Here is a 14,784-nt window from a genome sequence, read left to right as displayed (position 1 = left end):
CCAAACACATATACATATATATATATATATATATATATATATATATATATATATATATATATATATATATATATATATAATATATATATATATATTTCTCTATATTTGTATTTTTGAATCTTTGTCATATTGCCTCTTTATCATGTTTCACCGTATGATCAAAGTCATCCGAACATTACAGTGCTAATTCTACTGCATATGGCTGTGTGAGAAACATATTACTGACTTACAGTACATTCACTCATATATCTCAGCCACCCAAAGCACACACAAACAGAACAGCAGGAGTTTCCGAATAATAGTCATGTTTACTAATGCAGACGCTGCAGTGACACTTATGCAGACGGCAGATAAAAAGGCCATTGCTCAATCACAAAGAAAAACATTGGACAATAAAAATGAAAACGACAAAAGAAAACACAACTGCATTCCCATCAGTCTTAAATAATTCAAAGTCAAGAGTACGCCTTCCCAACACGCGTCTTTCACACCATGAACTCAACCCGGCAACATCCGTGCGAGGTTTCTGCTTTTAGAAGCACTCCGGCATGATAGAAGATGGACACACAGCCTTGTCTTGGCTGCGCTGTGATATAACATTTATCAAACCAGGACACAATGGATACAAGAAGATTCCTCTGCAAAACTTTCCTCCCACATTCGCGGCTTTGTCTTCGTAGAAGCTTTACAGCGGCATTCTAGAAGACTTTCATGGAGGAAACCAATGCATTAGGAGCAATAGCTTGAGCTGATTTTGATTCAACTGGACAATCCACCTGATTCACACCTGATTTCAAATCCTACTTCCACTACTGTCTGTGATGCCAATGACCAATGTCCTCCCGCATTTCATTATATGCTGGTCACCCTCTTTTTTTTTTTTTGTTCTCCTTCAAATAAAAGGTTGACAAACCTATAGATCAAACCACAATTGCTGCTTACAGCAATTACAGCAACTTCTGCAAAAGAAATGCTAATATTTCTAATAACAGTTAATAATAACCTCATACTAACTGGTCCCCAATTGCTAGCACTAATCACTAGCAGGTTCAGGGGGAGTATTCCTAGCAACGTTTGCATCTAACAGGCGGGAGAACTCAGCAGCAGGCTTCTGGTAACACCAAACAACAGCATAATTATATTGATCCATCATGTGAGGAACATTCTTTCTTTCTGAGAACAGCTCCCGAAGTACAACAGCAAGTAACATCTTTCCGGGGAAAAGAACTGCATGTAACACCCAGATCAGTCAGTGTTTGAATTTGCTAGCTTATCAAATTCAAAGAGTTTGTCTCGTTTTTCTTTCCTACTTTTTTTTCTGTCGTACCAACATTCAAATTTCAATACTGCTGAAGTTGTACAAAGACATAAATAAAAAAAAAAAAAGAGACAATTATACGTCACATGTGAAAACCAAAATAAAAAACAAACAAATACAAAACGCTATGCTTATTTTTGAAGTGATCATCAATGATCAAGAGAGCAAACAAAAGACAATTTGTTTTGACACCAGGACAACAACAGCACATTTACCCCTGAGATTAAAAAAAGAAATCCTTATACAAGATCAGTTCTTTTGCTCGACACGCTGCGCTACGGGAACCTCGAAGGCACAAAAGAACAGAGGCCAGGCTGACCTCTGGGCTCCAACTCTCCACAGCCAGTGGCCCTGTCCCAATCTACAGTCTCACTTTGCCCTCGCTGATGCTCTGATTTAGAGTGACGTACATTTGCATCACGTTACACAGGCAGGAGAATCAGAGAATTAAAGCCCGGTCTGCCACAGGAATGGCGTTAGTTACCCACTACAATACACCAAACGGCTACAGGCCAATAATTGTCATATGAGTGAATACGTTTGCTGCAGACTAGAGGTGGCTGCCATGAATTTCTATTCATTTCAATAGTTTCCAATTTTCCAAAATGTTAAAGTATACATATATATATATATAAATAAATAAATAAAATACTGCTAATACAAGGTAATATTATATGCCATAAAACTTTAAGCCAAACCAATTTCGGTCATTTGTGGTTCTCCGTTTTTAGGCCAATAACAGTATCCATGATGTGTCCGAATCCAGACTTTACCTGCAGTATTCACTCTCTCTACACACTCTACAGGTATGCCTCCCACTCCAACTGCTAATCTGATTCTCTAGTACAGGTGCAGGATGTTTGATTGAGACAGGGCCATAGTTTAAGAGGGGATGGGGGAGGATGTGGTTCAAACAGGAATAGAAAAACAACAGGAAAAAGGATCGGGGGAAGCAGAATTATTATTATTTTTAAAGGCAGTGATTTTAAGGTTAAGGGCCAGTATTCACAATATGTCTAAGAATGAGGAGAGCTGATCTAGGATCAGATCACCGAATGGTTATTCTAAATGCTATGTACTGGATTAAGCCTTTTATAGAATTTCAACTTACAAGCTTGAGAAACGAAGCTACAATTGGTGCATTTTAGGAACAAAAGTATTTCATAGGCTGTTAAGGAGGCCGCAGGCATACACTTCACATTACAAACACCTGAAGGAACATCACCTTTAAGAGGAATCGACTTTCTCCCACTCATGCATGCAAAAAATGCACTAACTGCAGACATCTCCCCAAGACTTTAAAAACTAGCATTAACAGCACTCCTATTCTGGGTCACTTAGTGAATATGAGCCCTGGAATTAAGGCCAATTCTTGGAGAATCATTATTTAAGGAAAAGGAACAGATTAAAACTGGATGCAGGACCAGAACTCACACAGATATATGATATATAGCATAGTTTTTTTCTGTGATATCAATCTCTCCTCTTTTCTTATTGTTCTAATCCAACATATATATTTATACATATATTTATATATTCTTCTGAACATCAAGAGTATTATATTAAAACAAGGCTTTTTCCAAAGGTGTTATGCACAATATATAAATGTATCTTACAAGAATATACAAGGTTTTAAGTCACAATGATCATGACAGATACATAAAAGCATTCAAGGCGATACCTTTGGCTTCAAGGTTAGTTAATGTACGAACAAAGTTACCAAAAAAAAAAAAAAAAAAGGAAGAGGAAAAACAACATGTTGGGACCTGTTCAGACACTTTCTATTTTTTTGTGACGGAGAATTTCAAGTTTTTACACTTTCACACACCAATTTTGAAAAAAGGTGTGACATAAAACCCATGTTGTGACACTGAGAATTGTATATTTTAAGCAGGTAATACAAGAAAAGGAAACAAGTAAACTGGGTAATACTTCAAGTTTGTCATTCCACATGTGCAAGTCAATAATGAAAAAGAAAAAAAAAAAAAAATGCTACAACTCGTACACCAAGCCACGATCAACCGACCTCTTCTGGATCGCGGTTTTTGTTTTTGTTTTTTTTTGTCACTTGTTTTTTTTAAAAAAGGGCTTGAAAAGTGGCAGGATAAAAGAATCCTCCTCTGATCTATTTCTCCCATCTTCCTGCAGTTTTGCCCAGCGAGGCTGAGCACAGAGGCAGGGACCTCTACTTGTGTAAGGCTGCAAAGAGGAATAAAAGAAGTGCCTCTTCCAGCCTCCCTCTCTCCCCCTCTCCTCAATTGTTTGTCCTACTCGCTCTGGGTCTCTCACTCACTGTCCGTCTCCAGCTCTGTGTCCGACCACTCCACAGGCTGCAGGCGGCCTGTCTGTTGGGCGTACTCAATCACGGCTTTGTAGCAGAAGTAGTACTGGTCCCATGTCTGGATGCTAAAGGCGCGCTGTGTGCGCATGCGCCGCACCGTCTGTTTCACGTCCACCGTGCCGATGTCTTCCAGCCGTGAAAGGCAGATGTCCAAGGTGCAGAACGTACCTGAGAGAAGACCAGGAACGAAAATGAATGGAGGACAAGTTAAACTTACAGTATAAGAACCTTACAAACAATAAAAAAACCTAATAAATAAATAAATAAATAAATAAAGATTGAAAGAAAAAAGGAGAGGCAAGCCCAAGAACACTGTACCAACTGTTAAACGTGGTGGTCATAGCATCATGCTCTGGAGATGTGTTGCTGCCAGTGCAACTGGTACATTGCCAAAAGTGAATTATATGACTAAGCGACAACAGACGGTCACAAAACCATTAACATAGTCCAGCACATCTGTCACACATCAACTTTTAACATCGTTGTAGTGATGTCTGACAAGCCCGGTATCCGGACCAAGCTAGGCTAAATCCATGGTAGCGATGTTGGACAAGACCTGTGGTGTCCGTATTAATGCCGCAGTAGTGGCGTTGGATGAGGCCTGTAGACCACTCAAGTATGCTAAACCTCACCATGCTACTGTACACTAAAGTGTACTTGTCGCCACACTAATGATCAATGAAAATGGAACAACTATTTTTGTACTTGAACTGTACAGTCTCCACCATTTTCTGTACTGGAAAAGACCCGAACCCTGCCATTACATTCACGTCTATAATGATTCCAACTATATAATAGAGTTGGATGATGGCTGCAACATCGGTAGTCAACAGCTTTTAGAGTGAATCTGAGCCTACCTGTCCTTCCGATTCCAGCACTACAATGAACCACTACAGGAGGGCCTCCTGGAGGTCCAGGCCAATCAGGATACAACGTTTGCAATGCAAGCTCCTGCCTCTGCTTCACCTGCGCCCGGAAATCCAACATAGCTGAAGCAGATTTTGGAACCCCAAAATCTGGCCAACTTACATACAGGTAATGAGACACCTCTCTACACTCGCCGGTCTGTACATGAGAGACAAAAAGATGGAAGTCAGGTCAGATAGTTTTACAAAACAGTGCAAATACATGGCAAATAATACATACAAATGGCACTAAATAGCAGGACAGCACCACTATAAATGTAGCTGTAGAAGGAATTAGTGATTTATTGTGCAAAAAGTGTGGATAGAAAGTGTGCCATACAGCAAAAACATAAGAACAGGCAAGTTAAGCACAGAGGTTTAAAACAAAAAAACTCAAAGCAACAACTTTACCGGTTACAAACAGAACTGGTAGTCTACCCACAAAAGCATCCCACTCCTCAGAGCAAAAATTGTGCTCCAAGGCTTCAGTGATTTTGGGATGTTTTTTTAAATTCCTTGCCAGGATGTCTGGGGATACCTATTCTAAAAATGCAGAAGCTTAGGCAGATGGTTTTTTAACAGTGAAAATATGTAACAGGTCCAATATTGCATCCCAAACATATTTCAGCAGATTTACTCAGCACATTTTATAGGGGGGGGTGGGGAGGGGCACATAATTTACCAATGTACACACAACTGACCTCAGTCCTGGTTGGTGCTTTAAGAAACAACCTAAATATATAAATATGTGCATCAAAATAAGGATGTGTCAAATAAAAATTTATCTTTCAGAGCAGCCAAGATCAGCAGACATAACTTCCTTTAAAAGTTAGAATTTTTTCCTGTAAATTTATCATTTTTTATACAGTAGTGACAAAGATGTCACTACTCTGTCTGTACACTGGTACAGTAAGTTTTACTGAACTGCTTTGCTGTTGCCCACACCTCTTATTTTGAGCTTTAGCATTTAGAATAATTGTGCCAGACAGATTTCAGTTCCTATGTTGGTACATGCTGACCTTACTGAGAAGTTTCACTACAGTTTTACAGAGAACATTACAGCACAACTGTTAGAGAATGCCATAGCACCATGGTATACTATCAATTCTAGAAACCTCATACATTTTCACCATCTATTCTTTAAAACCACATATTTCATAAATAAGTGCAGGATTCATTAAGATAAACACCAAACATTAAAAAACTTAACTCCGTTCATAATCAGAGACGATGGGCTGGGGCTGGGGCTGAGAATGAAGTAAGCAATACACACCTGACTATTGTACAGCTCCAGATGTGAGAGTTTAAAATCCTGAAACATCTCAATATGGATGTTTCTCACCAAAAAGTACCCATATTCCTCCGTGCGGCCTGCTTCCAAAGGCCAGTACTGCCCACACTTTACCCGCCCTCGCTCCACAACTCTGGAACAAAGATGTATTAATTAACATGTGTAAATATAACCATTTAATAATATCTAATTAACCTTAACACACACAAGAAAAGATCACCTGCCTGCACCTGCATCCATTCATCACGTATTTTAAAGTAATTTCTGAGAAATATATTTAGCATTTCTCACAGCTCAGAATGGGTTAAAACAAAGGCTAAAACTAGATTTTCCTCATTTCATGAGATTTAAGCATCTGCTCGCAAAAATACTATGCTTCTCTCTCTTTTTTTTTTTTAAAGGGATCACTATCATAATCACTCCAAGTCACTATATGTAGTTTTTTTTTCAGTATAAGTATTAAGATATTTAGGCAGGTATCGTATCAAAAGTCACAGGTTTGGTACCATGACAACACTATAAGCAAGCTTATAGCACTGATGTAAGATTAGGATAGGAAGAAGACAGAGGGATCAGTGATATTTACCTTGTCGTCATGACAATGATTAATACCATTTGCTCCCACACCATTCTCCAGAAATCACCAAATGTTTTTGGCAAAGGCCCTGAAACAAAGTGCACATCCAAAACTCAAAAACCTTCTGTCTACTTCAAGTTACAGCTTGCAAAAAGCACAATCAGTTTTACAGTCTTTGGGACGTCAATAAAAAAGTAGCAGAGCGCTATTGAGACTTTACTCACCCTGAGTAGCGATGTAAGCATTAGTCATCTTGTAGCCATCCATGAAACTAGCATTAATGTAGTCAGATGTCTGTATAAAAAAAATAAAAATAAATAAAAAAATAAAAAAAAACATAAATCCCTTTAGAAAACTCTGTCATAACAAGGGCTGCACCTGCCCACCCCCTACAGTCAGAAGGTGTACTTCACACTTTGAGCTACTTCTAAAGGAAACGCTTTTCACACACATTTTACAAACTGAGAGATACAGAAACAGCATCAGAAATTAAAGAACCATGTGGACTGAGGCTGTAGAGTAATATTACGGATTTTTATATGAATATGACTTTGGGTTATGCAGCATTACACAGTTCTTGTGAGCATTATCTTTAGAGTTACATACTGCAGTTTCCCAAGCAGCAATGATGGCAGCACTACTCTCCCGATTACAAGTCAGTAGACGATAAACATGATTTTAAGGTAAAATGCTACATAATGCAGCTTTAAATAATGGAAGTTAACACCCTGCATTAATAAAAGAATATCTGATGAAATACAAAGCACAAGATTATTGTTTAACATTCAGCTCCCCAGAAGCATTGCATTCTCAGGTCCTAGTAGATCAAGATGGATCATTTCTGCTGTCAATCTACCTACTAGTGGTCAAACAGAACAGAAATGAGTTCCCAAATTACGTTTTTCTTTTTACTACAAAAATATTTGGTTTTAAACTAATCTGTGAATAATGATCAAATCAAAATAAGAAATTTTGAATGTGATGCTGACCTCATCATCCTCATCATGGAGAGGGCAAAGACGAACACGAGATTCATCCAAACAGAGGACGTCACTGTAGCGATTTTTTATCTGGTTAGCTGGTTTCCTGTTGGGGAAAAAAAAAAAAAAGCAAAAACAACATATTCATATAATGAAATTGTCCAGTAATGATCATGGTTAGTACATCCAGTTTCCAGTAGGTGATCACCCCCAGAGGATGTAAGAACTCATCAGTGTACTGAGATGAATCAGTATGAAGGTATCAACTCCACTGCACTGGTTCTGGTACGCCAGATTTGATCATACTTGTTTGAAACCAGATAAATACACATATAGATAAAAGGTCTGATGTATTATTTTCATTACTTCTATTACATTACTGTACCAATAGTTCCTCTGTTTATATTTACATTAAGTTTATATATTCACACATAAAATTATCATCATCAAGCAAGTTTTATTATCTCACTTGGAGTAGTCAAAGGTTCCAGCAGGTGGTTCTTTACGGATCTCCTCGTACTCCTGGTAGATGCCTTTTTTCTTCTTGCGTTTAACGTGCTGCACCAGTTCCTGCATAGTCATGCCTCCTGGCTCTGCAACATGTATGGACATTAGTGATGTCTCCCCACCCATTCCAGGCAGCCAGCTCATGTCCTGGACAGGGCTACGAGACAGAGGTGTCGGCCTTGAGGATTTCTGAGGAAGAGGAGGGACGCCTTCTCCTGCTTCCACTTCCTCTTCGAGAATTTTAACTTCCTGCTGGCTGTTTTTTGCGCCATTGCCTTCTTGCCTGCAGTTATCGACATGCATGCCTCCTTTTGTTGCCGAGTTGACCACTGTTTCTGAGGTGTGTTTTTGATGCAGGGGCGTGTCTGGGGGTGTGTCTGACTGCGGGGGTGGCTGGTGACTCCGGCCGTTTATGACATTGGCGTTTGAGCCGGTGATGACCCCTGATCCTGGCAGTGCTGAGCCATTCCAGTGGGCGTGTCTGTGGTTCTGCAGGTTGGCGTTGGCGTTGCCGTCGTCCAAGTGGGGGCAGTTGGAGTTAAGTCCATCCCCAAGGAGAGTAGCTCCCACCTGGGATGAGGTGTTGGCAGTGAGAGGGTTACTATTGGCTGTCTGGTTTTGCTCCAAGGAGTAGGAGCGTAGTAAGCTGCCTAGGCAGTCAGCCGTGGCGTATGGCGAGTTGGTTTGGTTGTTGGGGCTGGAGTTGACACATGACTGGATCCATGCAATGTGGCTGTACTGTGATGTGCCTCCAAGATGTTCTGGGAGGGAGCTGACTGGGATGTGATTGACCAGTTCATGAGCTTTTACTGTACATACCTGAGAATAAAAGAAAACACCCAATTGTGCTGTGTTGTATAAATGTAATTAAACTGATTCAATTTTCTAGATTTTCTAGGTGTTCTTGATCACAATATATATTTTACTGTGAATTCATGCCAACATTTAAATTGCCCCAAGTAAATTTCCTGATCTAGATTGCAAGTGGTACTACTGCTAAGAGGAACTATATAGCAGCAAAAACAAATGTAAGGCAGTAAGCAGTAAGAACCAGCGGTCTATGTCTTTGGTTGCAACACTCACTACAGAGTTCAAAAATGTTTTAGAAGTTTGAGACTCTTGTAGACGTCAAAGGGACAGTTTAGAAATTAGCAGTGACTGTTAAACTGTCTTAAACGGGTAGTAATATCAGCACAAAAATTGTTCATCAAGAGCTTCATGACAGAGACAAGCAACAACATTCAAGCTTAAAATTTAAATATTTTGTGTGTAACAAAATGTTTTAATTTCTTACACAATACACGTAATACAGATTCTAGTTTTAAAAATGAGTGGAGTAAACAACACCTAAAAAAGCACACCACCAAGTAACATGCCAGTTTGAAATACATACCCTTTCTCTGAGTTTCTCTCGCAAAAAAAGACGCAGTACAGCAAACGGAGTTCGGAACCAGAGTGGTGACGACACAATGAACACACACTTTAACCGGGCAGGGAAAGCCCCCTAATTTACATAGATAAAAACAATATCAGTACTGACATGAAGAGTGAGGACAGGTTAGCTTAGTCTTTTTGACTGGACTGGACAAGACAATTTTCTTGTTTCAGTTGACAATCTACAATTAAACTTTACTGACAAAAAAAACACTTACTTTTAAGAGGTTTAAAATCTTCACACAGAGTTCATAGTCGAAGTTGCCATAAGTGGAGTTTGTCATGTCATAGATGAATATAAGACCATCTCTCTGAGTCTGAATGCTAAAAAACAGCAGGGGAAAATAAAGGCTAGCAGATCAATGCATTCTAAACACCAAGGTAGTTTAGTCAACTGTAACCCACATGTAAAAATAAAATCATTAACAGAACCCATTCAACTGTATAAAACAATACATACAGTGAGTAAAATTATAACCTAAAACACAGTGTCTGTTTAAATTCCACATTTTCCATACAATTATAATTTTGTTCTACTTGACAATAAATCAAATTTTCCAATCGACAACAGCTAAAGATGCACGAAATGGCCTTGCATGGCCAGCAATCCTATTACTATGTTTCCACCAAACTAAGCCTGCAATGCAATGTCATATTTTATGCTGTCATAAACTTATAGAAGTATAGCAAAGATTTAATTTCAGAGATTTAACTTAATGTGTGTCTAAACAGATTTGTGAAACTCTTATGTACAAAAGATATAATGAAGATATATCTTGCCATACGGTTTATACACCATGTTAATAATGAACTTGATACATGCATAATCTAATCTTAAGACAAGCAGCCACATTACAAATTCTAAAATACATTGCTTGAATTATTTACCTCTCTATGGCCTTGTCCAGCTGATATATGATGGCTTGAAGAACAGCCTTATGGGTAGTGACATCAGGCCGATGGAGGCGAGCAGTGAAGAGCGCCAGAGCTGCACCCTTTGCATCACGTCCTGGCTACAAACACAAAAAAAAATTAAATTAAACAGAAATAAATACACTTAAACTTGGTCATGGGAGTATACATCGACCCCTTCCCCTCATGTCAAGACATAAACTCCACAAGACAGAGCCAGTGTTATCTTTTCCAGCAAGTTTCTCTTCTGTGGGATCAAACCACATGGACTTGCCTTCACTTCCCAAATGCATAAATGAGCCTTGGGCACCCCCATAACTCTGATGTCCTTCCATGGACCACTATTGGTAGGTACTGACCTCTGCATACCAGGAACACTCTACAGACCTGACATTTTGGAGATGCTGACCCAGTCGTCTAGCCATCACAATTTGGACCTCGACAAAGAGGCTCAGATCCTGACACCTGCCCAGTTTTTCTGCTTCCAACACATCAACGTTAAGAACTGAATGTTCCCTTGCCCCTCCACCCCTTGACAAGTGCCATTCTAACCAACATTATTCAGTCGGTTTTAATGTTATGGCTAACCAGTGTAAATGTATACCACAAATTGGTGCAAAACAATGCACAACAGCATTCAGCTGAATCCTATACAAGCCTGTTATCTTGAAAGACACCATAGGCTAAAGGTTTAACCAGAGAATAAAGGGAATCCGTTGGAATACCTTGTTTCCTCCAAGAAGAACAAATTAGTAGCAATTCAGTGAATTTATCAGGACTGTAAAATGTCACCACTTTGCTCATATTTGAGAAGATGCATGTTTATTACGCTCCGAACCATGAGTGCTGAAACATTAGCGTGTTGCTAGCTGACGCACTTCCAAGCATGTGATGTACAAGACGTCTGAAAAGGCAGAGATTAGACTACTCTAGCTAATATTATCTGCTATATCCTGAAACAGTAAAACCTATATTTCGCTGGCAAACTTGGATGTAGGCACACTGTCCAACTACCACTACTCCTTAGCATTCACTAATTGGTAAAGGTTTAACTTCACATCTGGTAAGGAAGCCTTTTTCCTCAAATTGGTCTGAAGTCTGAAGATACATGTAATACGCAAGGCGTCACTCACCAGGACCGTAAATTTGCCATTTAACAACTCAGTCCTCAGAGGTTCTTCATTAGGGTTAATATTGTAGATACCTTCCTTTATTCTGGTATTCTGAAAATACACAGACATGCAAACATGTTTTATACACGTCATGCTGAATTTAGTGCCTGCCCATTTATACTCCATGCTATCTGAATCAGGCACAATGTAGTGCGGTCAGACAAAACATTATTAAGAGTAAATATTTCTTTAAGCCTAAGAGTACTTTAAGTTTAATTATAAGAGATAAGTATATTCGCTCTACCTTGTAAGCCTGAAAGAGGTCTATGGCTCTAGGGACGTCAAACTTTCGTGCCATGAGGAACTTGACTGCGGTCATGTGACTGACGAGGGTGGCATTCTGTGACTGCTCTCTACATCTCACCTTATCCAGAAACTCCTCCACCGCCTGAGAAATACACACACATATCCACTTATTATATCTTTGCTGTCATGCAAAAATAGCTCTAGCTCTAAAATGGCAACTTCACAGAATTACCTTTTGATGGAAGGCAAAGCAATAAAAAGAATGTATTACTAAGTCATTTTGCAGCATTTCTATTGGTACATTCATCATGAAATTTTGACAAACATAGGTTTCAAGCAAAAGCAACAACTGCCATTTGATATTTACAAATTTTGATTATTACTTCTTTCTTCAGCCTGTAAAATCATTAAACACAGACCACACACTTAAAAGCATCTGCATTCCACCTCCTCTGGTCTACAGCTACCTAAACAGTATGGGTGTAAGTATTTCAGCGCAAACTAAAGAATCAAATTTGAAACAGTGCAGTGAAAACCAGAATGAAGCGGGAAGGGAGTGGGAGGTTTACAGCTGGGCAATATGGTAAAAATGTTATATCATAGTATTTAAAAGCATTTTGTATTATATAAATCTGTCCAAATACTCTCCCATACTGAGCACTGTGACTTTTTAAAATATGCTACACTCCATTCAATTAAATAGGACTACTTACACTCTGTAATGAAATGTGCAGTTACTCAATATTTTTTAAGCACTGACGACATCCACGATATACTCATAAAAGCATATTGTGTACCACTATTTTAAATAATTATCACAATACAATGTAATACTGTCATATTGCCTAGCTCTAGGGAGGGACTCACCTTATGCACACACCAAATCGCAAAGGACTGCAAAATCGCAAAGGAATCGCAAAACTAATTTTAAGGGGTTAGCAATTTTGTGGGGTTGATTTTTTTTTTTTTTTTGAGAGCATCATTTCAGGTACTGAAACTGAAAACTGTTTAAAATCAACAAATGTGGAATATATTTAAAGCTCAGTAAAACCATTCCCAACATTATTTTTCATACAAAATATAAAACTGAATAAGGACCTCAGATTTAAACACTGTATCAGATATTACCATAATCATACAAAACACCACACATTCACACTCTGTACTGGTGTCTTACATCGAGACACCACTGCATTGCACTGAATCACATTCTGTGTTCACAATTTTATAAATAATTTTGACATATTTTGTCTAAACCAGTGGTTCCCATCTCATGCTCCAGAGTAGCCCCTGTCCTCCATATTTTAATATTTTCTCTGCAGGTGTACAGAACAAGCCTCATCCAAGAGGAAACCTGTGGCCAAAATGAAGGTGTGGCTTCAGCCTAACTGATAGTTACTTAAAGTGGCAGATGTCAGGTACAATTAGGAAGTACTGAGATAAAAAGCATCCTGTCAAATGCCACCTGATAACATTTTAAAGGTGCAATAAGACATTACAACAGACATTTTCAAGACAAGAGATTTTAGAGACAAAGTATTTGTACAAGATATTCAGACACCTGCTCACTCCTCGTTTCTTCCAAAATCAAGGGCATTTAACACGAGTTTATCCGGCTTTTGTTGGAGTAACTGTCTCTACTGTCCACAGAGGGCTTTTTACCAGATTTTGGAGCACTGCCGTGAGGACTGGATTGCACTCAGCAATGAGAGTGTTAGTGAAGTCAGGATGCTGGATGATCAACACCTCACCTCATCCCAAAAGTACTGGATGGAGCACCATCATTCACACACAATTCAACTACTGCACAGCTCAATGCAGGGGGGGGGGGTTTATACCCTCTAACCCACAACTGCTTTCGGCACAGTGCCAATAGGTTCATGTTTGTCTGCTCCAGAGAGTGCTGGCAATACTTCCCCTACAGGGACTAGACAAGCTGAACGTGTGTGCATTTGCATTCAGGTACAACTCAGCTAAATTAACAGAAGGCATTCATTAGTTTGTGGGGGTGTCCACAAACATATGGGCATATGCTAGCTAGTAGCTACAGCTCAAGCTAGCTAGCTAGCTGCAGGTCGGCGTTAAAGCTGTAGCTAGCTAGATATGCTGGAAAGCAGGGGTGCTGAGCACAGGCGTGCATTTTACCCAGCTAGCTGCATTAACTGACAACCACTGGAGAATGAACATAGCTAGCTAGCAAGCAAGCACTAAACTAGCTGTCTAGCTACTAAACGAGGAACATAAGCTAGCTATCTGTCGTGGCAGCAACTGTGCAGAAGTGAGAGAGAGAGACAACCCCAGACTGAAGTGGATCTTATCATTAGACTCTCCCTTTCTGCCTAAAACAGCCTTTTAGCTGACACGCTAACCAACTAGCCTCTGTAGCCGTTGGCTGGTTCAGTAGCGAGTGTGGCGGACGCTCATTTCTTCCCGTTAGCTGTGTGGGAGAGGACTGGCAGTATTTATGAACAAACGTAACTACGATATGTTTACACACGCTTGTCAACTAATAATAATGATAATAATAAGTTAGCTAGCTAGGTAGCTACTCCTCGAGAAATAGGTTAGCCCGCTAGCTGACTGGCTAGCGCTGCTGGCCAGAAAACACCAACTGGGCCGCGTCTCAAACACCTCACGCAGCGAGGGAAACCGTTACTGTCCGTGTCTGGCAGCCACGAAAGGGGCTAAAACCACCGGTAAACCATGGCTAGGAAATGCGGCGTGAACATGGAAGTCCGTGGACGGAAAAAAGAAGAAGAAAGCGTGAAGGTCTCTCACCACCTCTTCTTGAGTTGTCAGGGCTTCCGCCATCTTGAAGCCTGAGCAACGTCTGCGGGCGCGCGCCCTCAGCCCTCGGGAGCGCGCCGGCGTTCCGAGCGCTGCAGCCGGCGACGCGCACTGCGACGCCGCGTGGGTTAGCGCTCAAAGAGCGACACCACGTCTCCGTTAACGGTGTAATTATTTAGCTAGCATTATAGCACCAGTGTCACTGAATGTACATGCCCTTAAAATCATACTTTGCTAACAGGACAATGCCGCTCACGTTCGCGTGTCTCTCTTTTCAGCACTGGCATTTCAGCACTTGTGTGAGAGGAGGTAGC

General features: G+C 40.0%; 1 protein-coding gene across 1 annotated transcript; it reads right to left on the bottom strand.

Moving 5' to 3' along the window:
• Positions 1-288: 288 nt before the first annotated feature.
• Positions 289-14,718, bottom strand: ptpn9b (protein tyrosine phosphatase non-receptor type 9b). The gene is made up of 13 exons (XM_072669838.1): positions 14,462-14,718; positions 11,682-11,825; positions 11,399-11,488; positions 10,242-10,366; positions 9,572-9,677; positions 9,313-9,423; positions 7,882-8,738; positions 7,422-7,518; positions 6,657-6,726; positions 6,442-6,520; positions 5,838-5,988; positions 4,517-4,724; positions 289-3,827 (listed from the first exon to the last, which is right to left on the bottom strand). Exons 1-13 carry the CDS (start codon positions 14,492-14,494, stop codon positions 3,604-3,606), a joined length of 2,295 nt encoding a protein of 764 aa, XP_072525939.1. The 5' UTR covers positions 14,495-14,718; the 3' UTR covers positions 289-3,603.
• Between the last annotated feature and the right edge of the window lie 66 nt (positions 14,719-14,784).

This window comes from Salminus brasiliensis, chromosome 24, assembly GCF_030463535.1.
Source record: "Salminus brasiliensis chromosome 24, fSalBra1.hap2, whole genome shotgun sequence".
NCBI classification, from domain to species: Eukaryota; Metazoa; Chordata; class Actinopteri; order Characiformes; family Bryconidae; genus Salminus; species Salminus brasiliensis.
The sequence above is the reverse complement of the archived record's forward strand: the minus strand, read 5'-3'. Positions and strand labels throughout refer to the sequence as shown.

What these genes read in the sequence shown, in the direction of transcription:
- ptpn9b (XM_072669838.1), bottom strand. Translation starts at nt 14,494, where the DNA reads ATGGCGGAAGCCCTGACAACTCAAGAAGAGGTG. An exon ending in TGACAACTCAAGAAGAGGTG is followed by an intron (nt 11,826 to 14,461) that starts GTGAGAGACCTT and finishes TGTATTTCTCAG; the next exon opens with GCGGTGGAGGAGTTTCTGGA. An exon ending in GAGAGAAACTCAGAGAAAGG is followed by an intron (nt 8,739 to 9,312) that starts GTATGTATTTCA and finishes TTTTATTCTCAG; the next exon opens with GTATGTACAGTAAAAGCTCA.